Genomic DNA, 23,310 nt, shown 5'->3' on the forward strand with positions numbered 1-23,310 from the left:
TAGGATTTCCTTTTCTTCTTTTTTCTATCTCCTCTACCTTTGTCTAATATGGTTCTTCTCTCCTCCAAGACGCTCATTCAGGCACACGCCCTGTTTCTGTTTGTTCTGGCCGTGTACCTGACCAAATCTCCAAGCATTGTCACCGAATCAGACGTTGTCTTCATGATAGGAGAAGTCCTACAGATCGTACGTCGCAGATTCTTTGACCTTATCCAATCCACGTGGCCATCCTAAATCCCGCCTCAATCAAACTGACACAGTTCAACGACACGGACAGGATGCAGCCCCGTCCCTTTCCCGTCCTCAATCCCCCTTCGCGCTATGCGGCATCCTCCTCGTCGCCGACGCCCTCGTCGACCTGATCATCGTCGCAAAAATCCCACGGGTCAACGAGCTCGTGGCCATGGTCCAAGCGGCCAGAAACCAATCCGCCATCCCCATGTCCAGCGCGATGCAAAACCCCTTCGCGGCGCGTCTCGCCTCGCTCTACTCGGAGATCTGGACTTTGCTTTCGGCAGCCCGGTTCTGTCTGTTCTTTGTTGTCTCGTTCTTTATCTACCAGAGTAAACCTGATGCTTGGGGGGTGGATGCCGCGCGCAGGGTAGGTGGGTATGGGTCGGTGGAGACGACGTCGGGCTTGGACCAGCTGAAGAATAGGGTTGTATTTACGTACGGGTTTATGGAGATGATGTTCTGGCTTTGGGTAAGTCTTGTCCGTGTGCTGGCCATGACTTTTGAGTTCTGCTGATCAGTGGTAGATTTTCATCACACTCCGCGAGGAGCGGCAGGAAATAGCTGCTCGTTTCGTGGAACGGGAAGAATAGACGGGGTTATTCGGTTTTTTCGTTTGATGCGCATGGGGTCCAGGCGGTGGACATGATCTACAGGGCACCATCTATTGGAAAATGACGACGAATTCTTCGATCGCACAGCGATTCTGATAGATTACAGCGAAAGCTCCTGTCTGCCGACTGTTAAGCTAGCATATGCGCTCAAAGCAGAAACAAATCCCCTCAAAATCTTCATAAAAGTCACAAGACAAGTTGAAGCTTTGCGGAAATTGGCCTGCAGTTATGAACACTTGCCAGTTGCCATATTGCACTTCATTTTCCTCATAATACATTCAGCTCGTGTTTGTAACTCATCAAGATGACAAAGAGCGTCACTCGACCCACGACGCGAATCACATGTCCCTTAAGCGAGCAAGCCGAAAGCCGCAGCCGCCGCACCGGCAGCCGCAATGAGACCAATGTCCTTGTGCTGAGCAATGGCAGCCCCGGCATTGGTATTGGCGGTCGAACTAGCAGATGAGGTCGCGGAGCCAGAGCTGCTGCTGCCAGTGGTGGAAGTGGTTGCAGTTGCAGCGGTCTGGGACGCAGTCGAACTATGGCCGGTGGTGTTGGACTCGTTGGTAGCCGTGTTGGAGGAAGAACCAGAAGTGGTCGCAGAGGATCCGGAAGTAGTCGCAGACGAACCAGAGGATGTGCCAGTGGCAGATTGAGTTGCGCTCGCGCAGCTGGCAGACTGAGGCAAGTTGGTCACACCGGCGCCTTTGCATATCTGGTTCGCAAATTGGACGGCGGCTGGGGAAAAGAATGGGTGAGCTTCTTCTACAGCAAGCGTGCAAGCGCCGAGAACAGCAAGAAATGAGAGACTTACCCTGCTGCTGGTCCTGAGGGCATGATCCGGCAATACAGCAGGAAATACCCGAAAGGAAGGACGAGTCGCTGCAGATGCACTTGACGTCAAGACCGCAGTTGGCGGGGATGGCACCCGTAGCGCATGTTTTCTATCTCAGTTCATCAGTCGTGTATCAATCACTCTGCGGCATAAAAGCAAGTCTGTAGAATTGTGGATAGCTATCAATGACAACGGTGAGAGGCAACACTTACAGCACAATCAGGCAGACCGTCAAGGCCCTGGGCAGTTACCATGCTCAGGCAAGCCGCAAGAGCAAGGGAGACAGAGTAAAGCTTCATGATGAGGACTTGGCTAGGATGTTCAATGATTGAATCGTGGTAGGAACGCAGGATCTTGTACCTTAAGCAAGGTCTGTTAGGAGAAGAGGAGCAGAGAAGATGAAGGTGAAGATGTAGAAGAAGTGTTGGTGAGGTGACGAGTGAAAACAAGACGGAGTGGGTGATAACCTAACTAGGCTGTGACAATCTACCTAGCCAGCAGCCCGATGTTCAGCATAGTACTAGCGATTCTAGCGAATAATGATCCTGTCTCGGTAGGGATGTCCAGTTTTCCATTGCTTTCTCCACTTCAGGTGGGATTGATTAAGCCTTCGTAGTTCGTATCCAGCCAAGCAGAACAAATCATTGCTCTAGACTCCTTGTTATTCATCATGCCTATGGCTGTTCAGTTGCAATTAAGTTTCTAGGCCCAAGTAGATAGCTTCAGCATGCTTTGTGTTGTTTTCTCCTAAGGTATCTTTTAAACTTTATCTATGACCAACTCTGGGACATACGATTTTCAGTTTCTACAGTACGAGACACGGGCTGCTCTCTGTGAGATGATTTGTTGGCAGATCAGTAGATCGACATTCATCACGAAACACAACGGAACGTACAATACTAGGGAGAATCGACTACTACTGTGTAGATAGATATTGGTCCCTGAGTGCTCCCTCAAATGTCATTCGGAAGACCCCATCTTCCAGCAATTCCAATGATTATGGTTTTGCACTAAAAGGGTCCAGCGAATGGTCAAAAAATAGTCCCTTCAGCTCGACCCACACAGGCCGCCTTTTTTTGCTCAAAAATCTGGCTCATCCCCGGATTTTACTGAGCCATCACTCCCATTAGCCTATTAGGGAGCCGTGAAATAGCTAGCCTGGAGCCACCAACTCGACGGAGGTCCCTCTTCCAGTTGCTCCACCCAGCTCCCAGGCTCAGACCCTTCTTTGTTCATCACAGGCTTCACAGCAGCACCTTTCCCCTCAGTCCTTACCATCTGACTACGAAATCATTCAATAATAATACCACATTCTCAGACTAATTCTTAGCAGAGTCTTAATGTATTCCTGGACAGTATCAAGACTCAAATCAAATGATTTTAGGCTAATTGCTTTGCTTTACAGTTCACACCACTTTTTCTGATGATCGTCGCTGAACTCATTGCCGCAAGGAGCATCAACATGTACCAGTCTCTCGGAGTATGAAGTGGTCCAGTGTACCTTACATCGACCATCATGTCAGGGAATGCTGTGCGACCTCCCAATAGGCATTGATCCACAACCCATGAGAGGGGTAGAGTGGAGTGGCGTACTGGACATCAAAATCAATAAATCGTAAGGTACAGTAGAGCAAGCAGGCAATATTATTCTGTGTTGATCACTATGGATGGGCAAAGAAAGTTTCCAACAGCTAAGAAAATCAACATAGACAGTGGTATCTTGTGATCATGCGTAAGCAGTGAAGCACCATAGACAGTTGCGCCCATAAATTCAGTCCCTCATGCCCCTGCTGATCGACACTGCAGAGGTTTCATTGGCATTTTCTCTTCATTTTCAAGGATAATTCATGAACGTAGCCTTCTCCTGTGACGTAGAAACTTCACACTCACAGTACTAAGATGGACGGCTTAGGCACTTATGTAGTACTCTCGCCTCGGCAGAAACTTCGTATTCGTTCCTGACAGGCGATCCTTATCCCTACTCCCTTACTCTACAATTTCAGTCATTAATAAATTGTATTCCATCGACTGTTAGCCACTGACTTGAGCCTCTAGCTCAGGCGCAAGCCCATGTTACCTCCGTAATTTTATCTACCTGTCTTGTTCGCCCCGCCACAAGTCACTGAACATTGCTTGGGTTGGCATACAGCCCCTCGCTACCTATCAATATGGGTCTAGGTGTGCTCGAGGACAAGGTACTCGATCATGTCCCTGGTAAGTCCTCTGGTCTGCATCGTCACGGAGAGGCTTGTACACCCGGGATCACTGTTTTTGATACATTCTCGCTAGGCACATCCTACATCCTCGAAGACCGAACGAACGATCATGCCGCTATCGATTCTCGCCTCAAGTACGATCGCTCAGGCGACGTTCCTATACTTTTAGTACCACAGCCAAGCGACGACCCGAACGATCCTCTGGTAGGTCAAGAAATACAATTGGCAAAGCTCGATACTGAGAACCACCGCTAGAATTGGCCGTTATGGAGGCGCGATACGATTCTCTTTGCGCTTTCCTTCGTTTCAGTCCTCTGCGCAACAACTAGCTCGCTCATGGCCGCCAACACCGTGACCATTGCTCTTTACTATGGGAAAAGCTTCACGTCCGTTGCCCTCCTCACCGGCTACCACCTTTGCGGTGTGGGTGTCGCTGGTGTGCTAATAGTACCGACTGCACGAGTATGGGGCAAGCGACATCTTTTCATCCTTGGAAATATTCTGATGATCGCGAGCTGCGCATGGGCTGGAGGAAGCGGCCAGAATTATCAGAGTCTTCTTTGGTCCCGGATTTTTCAAGGAGTCGCACTGGCTCCATTCGAAGCTTTGACAAATGCCTGTGTTGGTGATCTATACTTTGTCCATGTAGGTTCCGTCTGCGCTACCTCACGGATTTCGACTGACCAATATAACAGGAACGGGGCAAGCGGATGGCCTTATCGAATGTTGCCCTCTTTGGCGCCGCCTTCCTCACACCGGTTTTGGCTGGCAAGATCACACATTCGCTTAGTTGGCAATGGACGTTTTACCTGGTGGCGATCTTTACCGCCGCTGCTCTGCCCATGACAATCTTCCTAATACCTGAGACGGCTTTCAGACGCCCGGACTATTTCAACACAGACTTTGAGCATCTCGACGACCGTCGTGATGGAAGCCAGTCACATACGCAACTGCAGCCGCCCGAATATGCGACTTCTGAAGTGAGCCAAATCTCTGGAGAGCAGAAGCAGTCTGTATCTGGGGCAAACGAGAAGCCGCAAGGAGCGTCCTCTCGAGGAGAAGACGGCACCTGTCAGGAATCTACGATTCCTCGCAAGGCCACGTACTGGGAAACTCTGAAGCTATTCAATGGACGGAAGACAGATGAGAACTTTTTCAAACTGCTTTTGAGGCCATTTCCCCTATTTTTCCACCCTGGGATCCTCTGGGTAAGCTTACCTTGTGCCACAATTCGTTTGTGAGAGCGGTTTCTGACTGCCACAGGCTTGCTTGATACAAGGCGTTCTCATTGGTTGGACTGTCTTCATTGGTGTTGTCCTGGCTGCTATCTTCCTAGGCCCTCCTTTATGGTTCAACGAGGTGCAGACAGGGTATCTCTACACAGGCGCCTTCATCGGCTCTATCGTGGGCCTGGTACTGTCTGGCCTGCTCTCGGACTCGATGAACAAGGTCATGATAAAACTCAACAAAGGCAAATACGAACCCGAATTCCGTATTTTGCTAGTTATTTTCCAACTGATCTTCAGCGGCGCTGGTCTCTACGGGTTTGGGATCGTGGCAGAGGACGTGGAACGATACGGATGGCTTGTGGTGGACGTCTTCTTTGCCTTTGTCATCATAGGAATGGTCATGGGTGCCGTCGCGAGTGCCTTGTACATCGTCGATGCACATCGTGAGTTGAAGCCTTCTTCCAAACGACAAAGCCTGCGGAAAGTGTTGCTGATGACGGTGTGATACAGGTCAAATCGCCGTTGAAGCATTCACGTGCTTATTGATCTTCAAGAACATATTCAGTTTCGTTCTGACATTTTTCGCATATGACTGGATCATCGCAAATGGGATCAGACCGGCATTCCTAGCTATCTCCAGTATTCAGATGGGTGTCTGTCTCTTGAGCATTCCAATGTGTCAGTATCCTTTCGAGCTACTCAAAGCCTTTGCATCTGCAGCTAACTGAGCTACTCAGATATTTTCGGGAAACGAAATCGGTCATTTTTCACGCGTAACAATATTTTGAAGATGCTGCATCTCTGGTAATCATTGGCGGATGATTTATGATAGAATGGGAGTAACGCCTATGCGATGTCATTTATAATACCCTAATGAGTCGCCATGTGCCCGCACTACACTAATTTTAACCTCTCCATCTGAAGCCTTGTTTCGAGTATTATTAGCACCTCTTAATATTGTGTAGAATGACCACTCGAAGGCAAAGCGGCGTGCATTCGAAACCTGTGCTTCAATCGAGCGGATTCGCTTGTGAAATCAACGTAGAACAGATTGATTAAGTCCAGAAATAGCTAAAAAAGAAAGACAGTGGAGATGATGCAGTTATCTCAGATATAGATTAATAGAACACTATAGTAGTAAGATCTTCGTCACGGTCGAAAACGGAAGAGAGGCGAGACAGGAATGTGAACGTGGGATGGAAGAATCATGACTCGGCCGCGACACACCATCGACATCGACACAACAACGTGGGCTGAAGAGAAGACTCTCTTCTTCTCTTTCTAAACTTCATCGCAAATATCCCCATTGACATCATGACATCAGCGAGTTGAGATATCGACGAAGCTTAATGCTTAATCAATGACCGTCGAGAGGTAACATCCGTGGATCTGCCCTCTGCAACCAACGACGTCACAGACGACACACACCTCTTTCGACTCTCTCCCTTGAGCTTCCGGCTGGTTCATCCCACTGGTCGTCACCACTCTTCTCTCTGCCACCGACCATAACTTCTTTTCATCATCTTCTTTCCATCCATCTTCTTTTCCTTTGGCTTTTTCATCGGGAATGCCTGTATCCGCCGTCATTTCATACCCCCCGCAGCACGGCGCATACCTTATCTTATCATGGCTACGACTGAGTATCATCCTGGAGTCCATCGCGTCTCCCTCCAGCGTTCCCGGTCTGCCCGGCTAGCTGATCAGGGTAAGTTCTAGATGCTATCTCTGACTATTCCACTTTCTCGACGAAGAATGGGTTTCATTGACTCGATTATTCGACAGCTGCGACAGCCGCACTCTTTGTGACACACCCCGAGCGTAGACTTTCCGTTCGAGAACCTGCTACCTTTGAATCGCAATTATTCAGTGAGAAATAGCCACCGGATTCCAGGAGATGATCTTACAATGTAGGAGCACCGTTACTGACGCCGGGTTTTCTTAAAACAGGAGATCCAAAAGCGACGGGTTCGCTCAACCTCAGCCATGCGTCAGCGAGCGCTGCTCTGGCCCATGCGAGGAGTCTTCGCGAGAGCTTAGCTCCTGAAAGGCCCAGCGCAGTAGGATATCAGACTCAGGACACACGGACCGCCGAGGCTCCCGTGGCCCGACCAAGTTCTGAAGGGTACAAAGCCGCCATCACCGCAGTTAGAGACCGGAAAACCATCACGAGTCTTCCTCCAGTGGCCACTGGCTTCAAACATGACATCTCGACGACATCGGACCAGGTCTATGATATCCAGCGGGAAAGCTTGGACAGGGACAAGGCACTTCGTGCCGCTACGGGCGCTTATCGAATCAGCAGGAAGAGGGCCGACTCCGCACCCAGCAAGCCTACAATGGCCCCCGAGGCGCCTTATGCTGCTTCAGCGGCTGGCAGTGTGAAGCCTGGGCCGGAAGTGGAAGGCCCACTTGCACATATTGACAGCTCATTGGAAGCCAGCAGGATTCATCACATGGCTACTGCCAACGCGCAACTCTACACTGAGCAACCTCCTATTAAGCTCGAGGAGCAAGACCGAAAGAACGTACTTCGAGCTGCTGCTATCTCGATGGCGCGCGATATGTACGAGATTACGGAGGCAAGAGAGGAAGAACAGACAGGAGAGCCCAGCGCAGCCCTCTACGGTGCTCAGCGAGGCCACAGCCGCATGCGCTCTCAGCAAACGGTTCCCAAGTCCGATCCAACGGCCCTTAAGCAGGCTATTAAAGTGCAAGAAGCGGCTCAGCAGCGGGCTGCGGAGAAATTGGCCAAACTGAATGAGCCAACTTATCAGGAATATTATGGGGTTGAACCCCATGCTCCGCGGCCCAGCCTGTCTATCCGTCGCAGGAGAGCATCCTTCGACTCGGACACATCAGCTGCTGATGCCGAGCGATCAAGGGAGATTAGGTACCAAATGTCTAGCCTTCGATCGCGACTCGATGCTGTGGATGAACAGAGAACGAAAGACCGTGCCAACTTGATGGAAGCCGCAAGGCGAAATGTCAACGCGACCATCCAAGATATGGAGATGCGTGTCTACAATGAAACTGGCCGGCCTCCACCATCGATGCAAAAAGAATGGGAGGAGGCAGCACTTGAGCGGGCACAACGCGAGGTGCAGGAAGGAGAGCCCTACCAACCACCCGACAGAGTCAATATTGGCGCTGAAAGATACATGGATATGGCTGATGTGGAGGCGGTCGCCCGTTCGAGGCTTCAGCCAACATTCGATGAGATCACGGATCGTGCCGAGAAGCAGAGGGCCAAGGAATTGGAGGCTCGTCTGGATGCCGAAGAAAGGGAGCGATATGAGGCTATTGCGCGTGAGCGGGAGCTTGATACGATGGCCGAGGAGAAACGCCAGCGAGGTATGTCGAGGCCACTCGAATTTTTGACTTCAGACAAGCTCATATAGAGGCAGAGATTCAAAAGCACAAGATGAAGGAGAAAGCTGCAGGGGAAAAGACATGGCTTTGGAGACGGAAGTCGAAGCGAACGCGAGACACTGAACGTCCTGCTGAAAAGCCTTCAGCTGAGGAAGAGACTGATTACCATGCGGCCGGTGGAGCGGCAGCTGCACCTGCAGCTGCACCTCAGCCTGAAGTTGCGCCTCAGGCCACTACTCCTCCGGTTGAGGCTGCATCTCAGGTGGAAGCTGCCCCTCAGGCTGAAGCTCCTATGGCGGAACCTCCCAAGGCCGAAGCTCCCGAGGCGGAAGCCCCTAAGGCTGAAGCTCCCGAGGCCGAAGCTCCTAAGGCTGAAGCTCCCGAGGCCGAAGCTCCCAAGGCCGAAGCCCCTAAGGCTGAAGCCCCTAAGGCTGAAGCCCCTAAGGCTGAAGCCCCTAAGGCTGAAGCCCCTAAGGCTGAAGCTCCCAAGGCCGAAGCTGCTACCCAGGGCGAGGCGCCAGTTATCGACACTGCACAACCCCAGCCTGCTGAGGAAGAAGAGTTGATTGTCACTCCAGGGGCCGCCGGAGAAGTACCTCCGCTTGAGCGACGGGAATCCAGACTCAAAACTTGGTTCAGAGGCCGGGTGGGTCGCCGGCCTAACGGTACGGAACGTCAGTCTCCACGAGAGATAGAAGGCGAGAAAGAAAGTGCTGCAAGCACAGGGTTTGCTGGAGGCGCGGCGCTGGCGGAGATAGATTCACGCGGTGCGGCACTCCGATCTCATCCTGTCACAGGCAATGATCTTGTCGCGATGCAGCATAGAATGTCCGTTGACCAAGGCAGTTTAGGAAACGAGGCCACGCGGCGTGGCTCGAGCGGCATTGCTGAGAGTGGCGAGAATAGAAGGTCGTCACGCCTGAGATCCAGTTTCATGAAGATTGTGTCTGGCGGCTCACATGACCACAGGACTAATGGTGTATCGAAGCCGAGTGATGAACGTCAGACCCCTTCAGAACCTGCTGAAGAGAGTGGCGTTCGTAACATTGCAGGCTCCAATGCATCCACAGTCACAAAAGAGGAGCTGCGAGAGAGTGCCACTGATCAGGGTTTACCTATGCCTCCAGCCATTGGCAAGCATGCCACAAATGGTAGTCGTGAATCACGATTCTCCGAGGACTTGTGATGCAATCTGCCTTTGCTCACCGTATGTACCATCTTTGTCTTCTTGTATCTGTTTTGGTCGGGCTCTTGAGTCTTTTCTTTCTATACCTCGTGTCTTCTCCTTGATCTTCTCCTTGAGGGTTCTATTGGGACGAATGTTTTCGGGCGTCGTGGTTTGTGGTTATTGGGGAGGAAATATGGAGACTAATTGTATTCCAACGGTTCTGTCGCAATCTTTTCTAGTGACTTTAGTTATTGGTACATATGTCATGAAATTTCAATCATATTTCTGTTATATGAATGACCTCTTCTCTAAGGGTTGGAAGAAATTGAAAGCTGTTGAAGCTTATGGCGAAAACAGGATCACTTCAATTACCTTTCTTTTGGATTGGACTGGGTTGCTTTCATTCAACCCTCGGCATTAACCGAGACGAATAGATGAGAGATATACCGAATCAAAAACAGCAGTTGGACTCATTTCGTGGTGTCCTCCATAGTCAAGATGTCTTTATGTATTCCCCCGCAAGTCCTCTCCGACCTCTTTTCTCCCCCCGCATTCAAGATGGATCAAATCATCCATCAGACAACCATCACCACCCAATCGCGCTCGTCCGACGATCTTCTCCTGCTTCCATCGGAGAAAAGGAGCATGGGTGCTTGTTAGCTGCATCAAGTCATCTACTACTCGATCACAACCATCCACCAATCCCTATACAGCACCGGAGTAACACTGTCGCGAATGCCCGAAGATGGTAGTCGCATGCTTCAGTCAATGCGACCCTTTTATTGTCGTGAATTCTGCCCCCAATTTTGCGGCCATGGACAGGGATAATCGTCTCGAGAGCACCGTGGCGCAACTGGCGAGGCGAATATGCGAGTCTTTAGCTTCCTTTTTCTGCTCCTACTAGGGATCCTGACGGGTGATTGTTTGGTGTCAGGAACAGATAATGGCAAGACTACCGACGTGACATGGGACAAGTACAGCCTGTCCGTTAAGGGGGAGAGACTGTTTGTCTTCTCGGGTGAATTTCACTACCAGAGACTTCCTGTGCCGGAGATGTGGTTGGATGTCTTTCAGAAATTGCGGGCCAATGGGTTCAATGCCATCTCAGGTACGAGCCTTATCCTTCATTAGCATGGGTGAGTCCTACACGGGGCTAAAAGGGGCTTGGCAGTGTACTTCTTTTGGAGCTTCCACAGCGCCTCGGAGGGCGAATACGACTTTGAGAACGGAGCCCATGACATCCAGCGGTTGTTCGATTACGCCAAAGAAGCGGGTTTGTATGTGATCGCAAGAGCGGGCCCGTACTGCAACGCAGAGACCTCGGCTGGTGGGTTTGCCCTTTGGGCCGCGAACGGCCAGATGGGCAATGAGCGGACGAGCGATGAGGCATACTACGAAAAATGGCGGCCATGGATCCTGGAGGTCGGCAAGATCATTGCGAAGAACCAGGTCACCAACGGCGGCCCTGTGATTCTCAATCAACATGAGAATGAGCTCCAGGAGACGTCCTACAGTGCGGATAACACTCTGGTTGTCTACATGAAGCAGATTGCGCAGGTGTTCGAGGAGGCTGGGATTGTTGTTCCAAGCTCCCACAATGAGAAGGGCATGCGAGCCGTCAGCTGGTCAACAGACTACCACAATGTAGGAGGCGCGGTCAATGTCTATGGTTTGGACTCGTACCCTGGTGGTCTCTCCTGCACGAATCCCAACACTGGTTTTAATCTCGTCCGGACATACTATCAATGGTTCCAGAACTACTCCTTCACGCAACCCGAGTATTTGCCCGAGTTCGAAGGCGGATGGTTCCAGCCCTGGGGCGGGTATGTCTATGACACCTGCGCCACGGAGCTGTCGCCCGAGTTCCCAGATGTCTACTACAAGAACAACATTGGCTCTCGCGTGACGCTGCAGAGCATCTACATGACTTATGGCGGGACCAACTGGGGCCACAGCGCCGCTCCAGTCGTATACACTTCCTATGACTATGCCGCTCCTCTCCGCGAGACTCGGGAGATTCGCGACAAGTTGAAACAGACCAAGCTTATTGGCCTCTTCACCCGTGTGTCGGCGGATCTGTTGAAGACCTATATGGAAGGTAATGGTACCGGTTACACTAGCGACAGTAGCATCTACACCTGGTCGCTTAGAAACCCCGACACAAACGCCGGATTCTATGTGCTTGCACACAGCACCAGCTCATCTCGCGCTGTGACTGACTTTTCCCTCAACGTCACCACCTCTGCCGGTATGGCCTTCGCGTGCTGTTTCTTCTTGACTTGCTGCTTACCGGACTTAGGTGCCATCTCCATACCGGACATCGAGCTGAATGGTCGCCAGAGCAAGATTATAGTGACCGACTACAATTTCGGAAAGAACTCGACTCTGCTGTTTTCATCCGCTGAAGTCTTGACGTATGCCAACCTCGATGTAGATGTCCTCGTCTTCTACTTGACTGTGGGCCAGAAGGGGACCTTCGTGTTCAAGCATGAACCAAAACTCACCTTCCAAACATACGGCAATAGCAACATCACCGCCTCGGAGGCCAGCTACGGTACGCAGTATTCTTACACTCAGGGAGAGGGTGTCACTGCGGTGAAGTTCTCCAACGGTGTGTTGGCCTACCTTCTTGACAAAGAATCTGCCTGGAATTTCTTTGCGCCTCCGACCACATCAAGCCCGCAGGTTGCCCCCAACGAGCACATACTGGTTCAAGGACCGTACCTGGTTCGCGGGGCTTCCCTCAACCACGGTACGGTGGAGATCACTGGTGACAACGCAAACACCACATCTATTGAGTAAGATTTTTCCGGCTCCTTTGCTATGAGAGAGACTGACCGTAAGACAGAGTGTATACTGGCAACCCGCAGGTCAAGAATGTCAAGTGGAATGGGAAGGCAATCAAGACCAGAAAGACTGCGTACGGAAGTCTGATTGGAACTGTATCTGGAGCGGACGATGTTCAGATCTCACTTCCCTCGCTGGACTCCTGGAAGGCCCAAGACACTCTTCCGGAGATCCAGCCAGATTACGACGATTCCAAATGGACTGTCTGCAACAAGACCACCTCAGTAAATGCGGTTGCGCCGCTTTCTCTCCCTGTCCTCTACTCCGGTGACTACGGCTACCACGCGGGCACCAAGGTCTACCGTGGTCGTTTCGGCGGGCGCAACGTGACCGGCGCGAATGTCACTGTACAGAACGGCGCAGCCGCTGGATGGGCAGCCTGGGTGAACGGGCAGTATGCGGGCGGAGCCGTGGGCAGCCCTAGCCTCGCTGCGACGTCGGCTGTCCTCGCTTTTAACAGCTCCTCGCTCAAGGCGCGTAACAACGTCCTTACAGTGGTCACGGATTATACCGGCCATGATCAGAACAGCGTGAAGCCAAAGGGAACCCAAAACCCGCGGGGTATCCTGGGCGCCACCTTGATTGGAGGGGTCAACTTTACATCTTGGCGAATCCAAGGCAACGCAGGCGGAGAGAAGAACATCGACCCGGTACGTGGCCCAATGAACGAGGGCGGACTGTATGGTGAGCGCATGGGCTGGCATCTGCCCGGGTACAAGGCACCCAGATCCGCGTCGACGAGCAGCCCGCTGGACGGTGTATCTGGAGCCGAGGGTCGTTTCTACACCACCACGTTCAAGCTGAACCTCGATAAAGGTCTGGACGTCCCCATCGGACTCCAGCTGGGCGCGCCCGATGGCACACAAGCGGTAGTCCAGATCTTCATGAACGGATATCAGTTCGGTCATTACCTCCCCCACATCGGACCGCAGAGTCTCTTCCCCTTCCCGCCAGGTGTGATCAACAACCGGGGAGAGAACACGCTGGCGATAAGCATGTGGGCGTTGACTGATGCGGGAGCGAAGCTGGACCAGGTGGAGCTGGTGGCGTATGGAAAGTATTGCAGTGGGTTCGACTTCAATCAGGACTGGAGCTATCTGCAGCCGAGCTGGAAAGACCGCAGCCAGTATGCATGAAAGGTCGCTGGCAGGAGGCCAGCTGGCAGCTTCTGAAAATGGGTTGATGCAGTCTGGCCCGACTCCTTGAGGCAGGAGTTGTATTCGTGTAAGTAGACAGTCATGATTCATGAAGATAAAGAAGTGGATTAAATCATTTCTACTCCGTATACGGATACAAGCGATCCATCCGGAGTAGAAGCCGTCGGGCCGTAACTAGTGCCGTTGGTAGGACTATTTTTCTGGCTTTTTCCTCTCCACCGCCAGTTTGAGGGGATCCGTAAACGCTTACTCTGTAATCCTGACTCCGCTGTCCAATCAATCCATCCATCGTCTGTCTGTCTGTCTTGTATCTCCTTGATCCTCGTCCTCATCCATCCTCATCCCATCCTCATCCCATCCTCATCCCATCCTCATCCCATCCTCATCCCATCCTCATCCTCGTCTTCATCTCCACGGTCTTTCCATTCTTTTGTCCTCGCTTCATCCGTCTACTTTTTGTCATGGACACTGTTTAGAGACTGTAGCCCGTCTACCACTTACGATAACAAAGCGACTGATTGTCTTGAATCTCACGTCCGGTCGTTGATTCTGATTGATGGATTAATCAACTCACTACTTGCATTTTGTTCTTTTCTCGTCTTATGATACCCATATTCTTTCACACTTATAATTTGGACATCTTCTTTCCCTTTATCCGTCATCTCAGCAATAGCCATGACCACCAATCCTCCCCGCCAATCCAGCGTCGATCTAGACTCGGCTGATCGGCCCTTCGACAATATCATCAACTTTCGCGATGTCGGACGGTCGATCAATCAATTGATGGGATCTCGGTATGTCTGGACGTTGCCTCGTTATCCACGGAATCGCTCACGGTATATGGCTGTGCAGCGTCCTCAAGGAAGGCGTCCTTTTTCGAAGTGCAAGGGTGCGCATAATAGATAGATCCACTATTGTCATTGTCAATGTCTCATTGCTGACAAACAACAGCTAGACGATGCCTCAGAACGAGATAGACGGCGACTAGCGGAAGAGCTACACATTTCAACCGTCCTGGATCTGAGATCGATGTATGGGACGTCCCGCTTTGCCAGTGGCGGTGTCATAGAAGCATATTGACACTGACAGGACCGAACACCAAATGGCCGCTCGGAAACGCCGCGGCGAGGATGCTCTCAACACAGACCAACCGTCTCTCCCTCCTGCGGAGGCGAACGAGCATCTGATGCAGATCCCCGGTGTGCAACGATCCCTGATCAGTCTAACGGGCAAAGCATTCGAACGGGCCCTGCTATGGCGCTTAGACTGGTATAACTTCATGTATGCGCCCCCCGACTCTTTCACCTCAGGTGCAGCGATTGATATCTACAGACGAGTCCTCGCCCTCGCAGCCGCGGGCTACCACACCGATGCCGTCACCATCGTGGGCCAGCAGGTCATGGCGCCACGGGGCCTGATCGGTCTCGGCCAGGACACGCTGGACAGCAGCACGGCGGAGATCCGCGAGATCTTCGAGCTGCTCGTGTCGCCGGCCGCGTACCCGGTCATCGTGCACTGCACGCAGGGCAAGGACCGGACGGGTCTGATTGTGCTTCTGCTTCTGCTCCTTGTGCCGCAGGTATCGGCGGACGCTATCGCGGCGGACTACGTCAAGTCGGAGCCGGAGTTGATCGCTGACTTTGAGGAGCGGATGAAGGAGATCCGCGTGCTGGGCTTGGACGAGGAGTATACCAAATGTCCGCCGGGGTTTACGCAGCAGATCCGGGCGCATCTGGATGCGAGATATGGCGGGATTGAAGGGTATCTGGTGGCGGTTGGGATTGATCGGGAGAAGCAGGGGCTGATCAGGCAGAGGTTGCTCGCCTAGTCTTGATTTTGCTTTATTCTTCCGATTATTTCTATCTGATGATGGATGTACATTTAGCTGGGATATCATATTTGTAATTACGGGCGGTCATCATTCATGGTATCTAGATTTTAGCAACTCTGGACAAATGAACAATTATATGATTAATGCGTTTGTATACCCATAAACAAGCAACCATCAGAAACCAAGGTATCTTTCTCTAACACACCCAATGCAGTGTTGTACAGCAGGCAATATATCAAATCAAATGAGAAAAGTGCTATCATCAAGGTATAATTCGTGTATATCGTCAAGACCGCCGATTTTAGTAACCGGTAGCCCGCTGTCCGCGGTAGTAGTTGGCGTTGGGCCCGGCGGAATCAGTCGTCAGGGGCTCTTCAACCATGTAGCCCCCATTGGCCTCGGTGGGATGAGGAGCATTGGGCCCCTCGTGGGCCATTTCGAGGCGCTTTTCACCCTGAGGGATGTGACGACGCGTTCGCACAGATGGTAGAAGATCGACCACAAAGGAGAGTATATACCCCGTGAAGACGAAAGCAATAACTGCAGATATTAGCATCGAAAATGTCGAGACAGGAATTCAGAACGTACCCCATTCCAAGACAGCGGCCACATTTTTCTTGCCGGTGCTGCGGCGCCCGCAGATACCAAAGGCAATGGCCAGTGCGACCTCGATAACCACAAACGAGAGTTTGATCACAAAGCTCGCGAACAAAATACGATGCTGCGAGCGATAGAAGATTCCCAGCCACAGATACTCGGCGCAGATGAGCAGCGCGCTGATCAGGTATCCGACACTAAAGGAATCAGTACTTTTGTTTCTGTAAACGTTTCTGTGAACAGAGAAGATGCCACTTACAGGAACATGAGCAGGAATCCATCGTGGAGATGCGGATAACGTAGCGTATCGTAGCACGAGAGCAGGATCAAGCCCAGTGCGCCAGCGACCGCGAAAAATATCGAAGCGACGGCGCAGAATTTGTCAAACCAGCCTCTGTTCGGCACCAACTGCCCGGCGTGTCGCAGCCAGCGTTCTGAAAGGAAGGACAAATCCAAGAAGACAACGGTGATGACGCTGCCTGTGATGAACAGAGGTTTCAACCCCTCCGCTCCAATATCAGATATATATCTATAATCCTTTGTCAGCGTCAAATGAACAGAGAGACCAAAGTCAAAGCACAGAAATGACGACATACGCAATGGTTTGTCCGGCTTCCATACTGGGGTAAACAGGCGTCCCGATTACAGCCCAGTTTCCCAGCATCGCAAGCAGCATGGCTAGACAAAATCATCAAATTAGTATCAATCTGATCAGTTCGGGGAACACAAATCCCTACCAAGCCACATGCAAGCCGATATTACAGGAAAGATCCAAAATGATATAATCCACATGTTGTTATGTTAACCTTTTATTTTTTCGCGGCTTTCTTTCGATCAAGACGTCGAAGTCGGCGACACAATGTGAAAACAGGACAGACAAGTCTAAGCTCAAAAGAACGATAATGGCACTCTTCTATGGCAATTCGACATATATTGATCAGTTCAAGCCATCCTTCACTTTAAATGCGCAGCGGATCGGGCCTCCGGATAGAGCGGATGTGGCTTAGATCAAACTCACAGGATGGAAAGGCTTGGCTTTGACGAATACTTCAGGCAACAGTAATGCTTGGATGACGACAATCCCTCCAATTGACTCTATGGCGTTGGTTGTATCCCCTAGCTGTGTTGGCTATTTGTGGTTCAGAACTGTAACGGAGAAAGAAGGGATGGAAATGAGCACGGTAGTGTGGGTTTAATCAAGGATGAAGGGATGAGTATTCCGAATTCGGGGATCAAGGCCTGACAGCCTAGCAGCCTGAGGCCAAAGGGAGGTTAAGGAAAGGAGGAAGAGCCAACAGAACTGGCCTTGGATACTCTGCACGCTGATTATGAAGATATAACATTCTTATAAATATCCTGAAGAAATCAGGAATGATTTCACCCCCCAGTCAGTCCATCGACGTCATCGGCGGAGCGATTGTCGATCTTCCGAAATGCGATAGAAGGACTCAGTGCTGTGTATCACGATCCATAGTCATCCGCAAAGCAACTCGACTATCGGTTCCTTTTCTCCCCGGTTTGCCGTCTATTCTCATTGGTGTCATCGACTACAGCATCTTGTCGAACGTCTTGGCTGTGCTCCGTAGACTACTCATTCTATACGAAGAGTGCACAGTAGGCAGCAAGTATCACCTTCAGGTCCGCAGTCACAGCCACGAATCACTCTATCCTCATAACTCTGAATCGTTTACCCTTGGCAAATCCTTGTCAATCATCCTGATAGCCATCTATCCTGCAGCTGCAGGCTCTTCCATACCCTCCCTGTACAGCTGCCATGTGCACAAACTGACTCGGGATCTCCTCCCGGTTACACGATACTGTTACTCCCATCAGGGGACTATCGTTCCACGGTTTCGCTTCATCACATAGTCTATTGTCTCAAAATCAATCAGAATTGGAAAGTAATGTAACCTTTAACCAAGTCACCGCTCTAATTCAGAACTCCGTTACGTTTTTGTTTGCCAAATGCCACACTGAGCTGGGCCCGCCCCAACCGAAACACACAAGAGACACAGAAAGGCACAATCCATCGAAGACATCTCCACCAGAATCATAAGGAAAAAGGAAATGAAGGGGCACAGAGCGGGGTATATTTGTATGCTTTCAAGAACGACGGCGGCCTGGGGGAACTGCTCTCGCGCCGACCCCGCTGGCTGCAGCAGGCCGACTCTGAAAACCAGTTGGCACTTTTCGTCGCACCACATCGACAATGTGTACTTGGTCACCGTCATTGTCGGATTCACCGTCTTCTTCGTCACTTTCGCTGCTCGAATCGCCCCTGGCCGCATTTGAGGGCGCATGCTGACGACTCAGCGGATGGCGATCGCCAAGAACCGAACCAGGGCCTGCTTGATATGTCATAGGGCTCGGATAACTTTGAGGTCCGGCACGGACGTTTGCGGAAGCGTATGGTGCCTCGTAGGGAGGTACCCACTGTGGCTCGTGAGGAAGGATGCGTGCATATGGAGGGTTCTGGAAGGCCGCCGGTGGAAGAGGGCTGGGAAAGGTGAGGTGAGATTCTGACCGATAATCGCGTGGAACGGATGAGTAAGTCGGCGGCCCCAACATTCGAGGTGGAAGGGTAGGTATGGTGGGCGTTCGTGGTAGTACAGAAGAATGGTCACTGGCCGAAGCGCCCGAAGCCCGCGCCCTCGACTCAAACAGCTCCTTCTTGTCGGTCACAAAGGTACGAGGCACGCTACCATTTGGAGCGGTCGATCCACGCCGCATCGTCTCTAGATTCCCCGGTCTCCCGTTTGTGGAGCTCTCTACCGGCCTCAAGGGCCTGCCGTCGATAGACGCTGCCTTGGGAACACTGTTTCTCTGTCCAACGTCCTTCATATGGTCTGTTTGCATTCGTTTTCGTTCAAGGGCGTCCAACTCCCGTTGTGACAGTCGTACATTCTTCTGGCCCAGCATCTGCGCGCGCCGTATCCGTTTCAGGGCCTTGTCTACCAACCACTCTTCATCGTCTTTCATCGCTAATTGCACCGCATACGCCACCGTGCTGTCCGAATCGTCATACAGGTCAAAGTCTATGCCGTCGACCGAGTGCACGTCGCCAGCAAATCTGTCGTAATCCTCATTCCGCCTCGGCCACCCAATCCTCCGTTGTTCAGCAGCATACAAAGCGCGACCACTTCGCAGAAGATACTCCTCCTCACCCCCGCTGTCAATCTCCTGAATCCGCACATTATTAGTATTCATCCACTGAGCCGCCTGTCTCCCGGTTGATCTCCCCACTCGTGCCCCCGGTGGTCTTCCCCATCGGGGCATACCGTAAGGAGCTCGCGGCCGACCACCTAGACCGCCTCCTCGGAAAAAGCATTCTCGATTGGTTTATCCATAAATGCGGCGTGACCGAAGACAGTCACGCCAGTGGCTCCGATCAGCCAGAGCACCGTGGTTAAGGGGGAAGCCAAAAGACCCATAGGAACGGCAACAATCAGCAGACCGGTGTATAGCTGAGAGGTGTTGAATCGGGCAAAGCCCAAATCAAGATCACGGCCCTGGAGCTTGCCAATTCCATACAGACCGCCGGTAACCAAGACGATGACAAAGAGCAACCTCAAATTGGTCAACAAGCTGTATATGCTGAGCATGACAAAGACGGCGGCATAGTTGCTCGAGAAATAGGACAGGTTGTAGTTCACACGGCTTTGAACTTCGCCGAAATTAGCAGGCTTCGAGACGCGCTTGACGTCCAGGAACTCTGAGATGGGCCGGAGGTTGGCGAAACGCGAGGTAAGAGATTGAGCGCGGACGCTATTGAAGCGATCCCCGAATCGCGAGGTAATCGCGTCAATGGGGAACTGAATCGGACTCATTGTGAAATGGTTGATAGAGGATTTGTGAACGGAAATAAATTATGCAGCAGTAATGGACGGTCAAGGAGAAAGCAAAGAGTATCAGGAGGCAAGAAAAAGACGAGAATCGAGTCAATGAGCAGAGAACAAGCAAAAGGGGTAGATGGTTTAGGGAGAGTTGACAGGTTTATCTGGCCGGAAGATATGAGGAAGCCTAAAGAGAGAAAAATAATAAGGACGTCCAGCCTAGCCCCGTTTGGTTCGTATTTTTGGTTCCGGCGTTGCAACAGGCACAAGGCTCAGAGCTAGCACTTTCAGCCACAACCGTCCAAGACTCCTTAGGACTCCTGAAGATTGAAGATACCCAGGGAAGCAAGACTCTTAATCTTTCACTCGTAGTGCCTAGCCTTTGATGATAATGGCAGTCGTCACGTTGTGAGGTTACTTTTGACTGCACTTTCCACTCCCCAAGACCCTAATAATAGAATGGAAGTATTAAGGTAGTTGGTGCCTGGAAGCGGAAGAGTCCACAATCTCAAACCACTGGTCGATTCCGGTCAAGACTCGAGAGCAGAACCACGAACGAGAAATTGTAGAATGAAAGGATAAAAGGGAAATGGCAGAGAACGACATAACAAGATCCGAACTCTCGTTCGGATTAAGCATCCTCCATGGTCAATACCCTTTCCTCTCCAAGAGTCCAAATGTATCCCTTGTCGGTTCTGCCAACCGAAATGGATGCCTCAGGACGCCAGGTACATCTGTGGACAGTACCTTAGTACCTCACTTAGAGTTACCTAGGCAAGGACAGAAAAGAAGAGAGTCTAAGAGACTACGACAGGGAAATGCTTGCATTTAAATCCACACCCTTCAACCTCCAACATTCCGTCTTGATGAATCGTACCCATCAGATTCATCACATCTAGAATCAGGATTGCCATTGGAACCCCTCATCTCCGTATCGGATCCATTTCTCGCCATGCCTAAGGCTTCAATACCATCTCCATTATTGGTCCACGTTTTTTCCTCTGCAGAGTGGATCACACGTATCCCTCAGCCATTTTGTGACAGTAAAGTACTTGATTTGATGCCTTCCATTAGTAACTAGGTGCGCTTGAAGGCAGCTGGGCTCGGTACGGAGTAACGTAGCTTCCTATGGAAAATGTACCTTAGGTGGTGTATTACAGCCTGCTGCTGACCGCCTTACAATTGTATCATGGACTGTGGACAGATCATAGTTTACCAAAAGCGGTAACTCTAAATTATGTGCACTCCGTAGTGCTCACTCCATTTCTCAACTTTTATCCAGGATTTAGAGACTACCTAGACTTCTATTTGATTCTTTGTTCGGGCCATTGCGGCATTGACCGCTTCCCCTCTGTGTCCATAATGAAGCCTCTAGCTCTCCGCTTGTTTGTGTTCGCTGTTCTGCTTGTTCTTGCTGCTGCTTGGACTAAAGAAGGTTTGTCCCTTTTTTTTTTTTTGTATCGCCCTTGATTTCCTTGCGAACAAAGAAGATTGTCGCATCAATGCTAATATCGTTAAGATTATGAAATCTTCCGTCTCAACGATGAGGTCGCAGCTACTGAAGGTGGTAATGTGACTTTTTACGGTACGTCCTTCTCCTGTCTTTCACCTGCGCATTCATATCTCATTTTTCTCCTTTCCTGATAGACTTCCTCGGTGTCCGTCCCAATGCCAATCAGGAGGAATTGAACAAGGCCTACCGCAAGAAATCCAGACTTCTCCATCCCGACAAGGTCAAGCGATCCTTCATCGCCAACCGTTCCAAGGACAAGGGCAGAGCCAAAACCACCAAGCAGGGCGTCCATGTCAACAAGGGTCCCTCCCAGCGCGAAATTGCCGCCGCTGTCAAGGAGGCCCACGAACGGGCCGCTCGCTTGAACACCGTCGCCAACATCCTCCGTGGGCCCAGTCGTGAGCGTTACGACCACTTTTTGAAGAACGGCTTCCCCACGTGGAAGGGCACCGGCTACTATTACTCTCGATTCCGTCCGGGTCTAGGAAGTGTGCTTGTTGGGCTTTTTCTCGCTTTCGGTGGTGGTGCTCATTACGCCGCCCTCGTTCTCAATTGGAAGCGGCAGCGGGAATTCGTCGACCGGTACATTCGCCAAGCGAGAAGGGCCGCCTGGGGTGACGAATTGGGCGTCCGTGGCATTCCCGGCGTTGACGCCGCCAATGTTGCCGCCCCTGCTCCGCCTCCTGAGCAAGGCGAAGCGACTGCAATTCCTATGAATAGGCGCCAGAAGCGCATGATGGAGCGCGAGAATCGCAAGGAAGGCAAAAAAGGTTCGAAGGCAACCCCTCGCGGCTCCGGCACTGCAACACCCACCACTGAGTCTGTCGAGCCGACTGGCGAGAGGAAACGGGTCGTTGCTGAAAATGGTAAGGTGTTGATCGTCGACTCCATTGGAAATGTCTTCCTCGAAGAGGAGACCGAAGACGGGGAACGCCAGGAATACCTGCTCGACATTGATGAAATCCAGCGACCGACTATCCGCGACACAATGGTGTTCCGCATCCCGGTTTGGTTATACCAGCAGACCGTGGGCAAACTGACTGGAACTCCTACCACGGGAGAGCACGAACTCGACGCTGAAGAAGAATCAGCAGAGGCCACGGAGCAAGAGGTCCAGGATAGCAACAGTTCTGCCCTCAGGTCCAATAGCGGTGCGTCTAGACGGAGAGGCAAACGGTCACAAAGGCCCTGAGCCAGCCTGACCCCAGGATGGGCGCCCAATTGTCAAGCTCGAGCCTTGACTTATACTACTCTTCTCGAGACGTTATCTCGTCGAGAAAGCATTGTATACATGTATATCAATTTTAGAGGTAGAAAAGCTACTACAACAAAACTTATGCCACGCAATGCCTTCATCTTCGCAAGAAGTTGACTTTGACTGCTGCTGCAACTACGCTCAATGTCCACTAGTATGCCCTTGGGCCGCAGCCATATCTATTAAACGCAGTTCGCTCTTCACTAATCTGTTCACGAACAGGTCCAGTCCCATCTCTAGATTTCAACCTGAAAGGAGTGGCTAGAGAGATGCAACGGCAAACGAAGGGTCAAGTCCATTCCTTTCAGATGTCCGCTAGTATCCCTTGGAATGTAGGTCGCTGTTTCTACGATTGAGAACACTACTGATAGGCGGCCTTAACGCAACCTTAGGCTATAGAGACCTTAAAGGAGAAAGTCATTGATTACCAGGACGCACGTGTAAGCTTTAAATGTATGACATTGCAGGCAGCCTCCCAATAGTAGTTGGTATAAATCATCAACGGTTGTCGGAAAGAAACAAGACATCAAATATGTAGATCGAGTACATGTAATCATCGTCATTGGTATAGTCATGATTGTTCGTAGACATTCTTCGTATCGCCATTCGTCATGG

The 23,310-nt window shown here is 51.2% G+C and overlaps 9 protein-coding genes across 9 annotated transcripts; 5 read left to right on the top strand and 4 right to left on the bottom strand.

Annotated features, from left to right (window-relative positions):
- Window positions 1-48: 48 nt before the first annotated feature.
- CDV56_105261 (uncharacterized protein) lies at window positions 49-824 on the top strand (the record flags this gene model as incomplete). Its single annotated transcript, XM_026758880.1, has 3 exons — window positions 49-186; window positions 278-703; window positions 759-824. 3 exons carry the CDS (start codon window positions 49-51, stop codon window positions 822-824), a joined length of 630 nt encoding a protein of 209 aa, XP_026616859.1.
- Window positions 825-1,194: 370 nt separating this feature from the next.
- CDV56_105357 (CFEM domain-containing protein) lies at window positions 1,195-1,979 on the bottom strand (the record flags this gene model as incomplete). The annotated part of the gene is made up of 3 exons (XM_026758976.1): window positions 1,195-1,610; window positions 1,660-1,789; window positions 1,893-1,979. The coding sequence occupies 3 exons, from the start codon at window positions 1,977-1,979 to the stop codon at window positions 1,195-1,197; spliced, it is 633 nt and encodes a 210-aa protein (XP_026616860.1).
- Window positions 1,980-7,461: 5,482 nt separating this feature from the next.
- On the top strand, window positions 7,462-9,680 carry CDV56_105829 (uncharacterized protein; the record flags this gene model as incomplete). Its single annotated transcript, XM_026759448.1, has 2 exons — window positions 7,462-8,476; window positions 8,524-9,680. 2 exons carry the CDS (start codon window positions 7,462-7,464, stop codon window positions 9,678-9,680), a joined length of 2,172 nt encoding a protein of 723 aa, XP_026616861.1.
- An 849-nt stretch (window positions 9,681-10,529) lies between these two features.
- Window positions 10,530-13,645, top strand: CDV56_106045 (glycoside hydrolase family 35 protein; the record flags this gene model as incomplete). The annotated part of the gene is made up of 4 exons (XM_026759664.1): window positions 10,530-10,770; window positions 10,834-11,910; window positions 11,962-12,460; window positions 12,511-13,645. 4 exons carry the CDS (start codon window positions 10,530-10,532, stop codon window positions 13,643-13,645), a joined length of 2,952 nt encoding a protein of 983 aa, XP_026616862.1.
- A 696-nt stretch (window positions 13,646-14,341) lies between these two features.
- On the top strand, window positions 14,342-15,494 carry ptyA (putative tyrosine/serine protein phosphatase; the record flags this gene model as incomplete). The annotated part of the gene is made up of 4 exons (XM_026759903.1): window positions 14,342-14,460; window positions 14,519-14,555; window positions 14,618-14,697; window positions 14,756-15,494. 4 exons carry the CDS (start codon window positions 14,342-14,344, stop codon window positions 15,492-15,494), a joined length of 975 nt encoding a protein of 324 aa, XP_026616863.1.
- A 304-nt stretch (window positions 15,495-15,798) lies between these two features.
- On the bottom strand, window positions 15,799-16,841 carry CDV56_106380 (Frag1/DRAM/Sfk1 family protein; the record flags this gene model as incomplete). The annotated part of the gene is made up of 5 exons (XM_026759999.1): window positions 15,799-16,037; window positions 16,086-16,291; window positions 16,354-16,623; window positions 16,691-16,772; window positions 16,832-16,841. The coding sequence occupies 5 exons, from the start codon at window positions 16,839-16,841 to the stop codon at window positions 15,799-15,801; spliced, it is 807 nt and encodes a 268-aa protein (XP_026616864.1).
- A 1,356-nt stretch (window positions 16,842-18,197) lies between these two features.
- On the bottom strand, window positions 18,198-19,301 carry CDV56_106534 (uncharacterized protein; the record flags this gene model as incomplete). The annotated part of the gene is made up of 1 exon (XM_026760153.1): window positions 18,198-19,301. One exon carries the CDS (start codon window positions 19,299-19,301, stop codon window positions 18,198-18,200), a length of 1,104 nt encoding a protein of 367 aa, XP_026616865.1.
- A 95-nt stretch (window positions 19,302-19,396) lies between these two features.
- Window positions 19,397-19,921, bottom strand: CDV56_106605 (putative COPII vesicles protein Yip3; the record flags this gene model as incomplete). The annotated part of the gene is made up of 1 exon (XM_026760224.1): window positions 19,397-19,921. One exon carries the CDS (start codon window positions 19,919-19,921, stop codon window positions 19,397-19,399), a length of 525 nt encoding a protein of 174 aa, XP_026616866.1.
- A 1,368-nt stretch (window positions 19,922-21,289) lies between these two features.
- CDV56_106709 (putative endoplasmic reticulum DnaJ domain protein Erj5) lies at window positions 21,290-22,632 on the top strand (the record flags this gene model as incomplete). The annotated part of the gene is made up of 3 exons (XM_026760328.1): window positions 21,290-21,362; window positions 21,447-21,512; window positions 21,575-22,632. The coding sequence occupies 3 exons, from the start codon at window positions 21,290-21,292 to the stop codon at window positions 22,630-22,632; spliced, it is 1,197 nt and encodes a 398-aa protein (XP_026616867.1).
- Window positions 22,633-23,310: the final 678 nt, after the last annotated feature.

This window comes from Aspergillus thermomutatus, assembly GCF_002237265.1.
Source record: "Aspergillus thermomutatus strain HMR AF 39 chromosome Unknown NODE_33, whole genome shotgun sequence".
Classification (NCBI taxonomy): Eukaryota; Fungi; Ascomycota; class Eurotiomycetes; order Eurotiales; family Aspergillaceae; genus Aspergillus; species Aspergillus thermomutatus.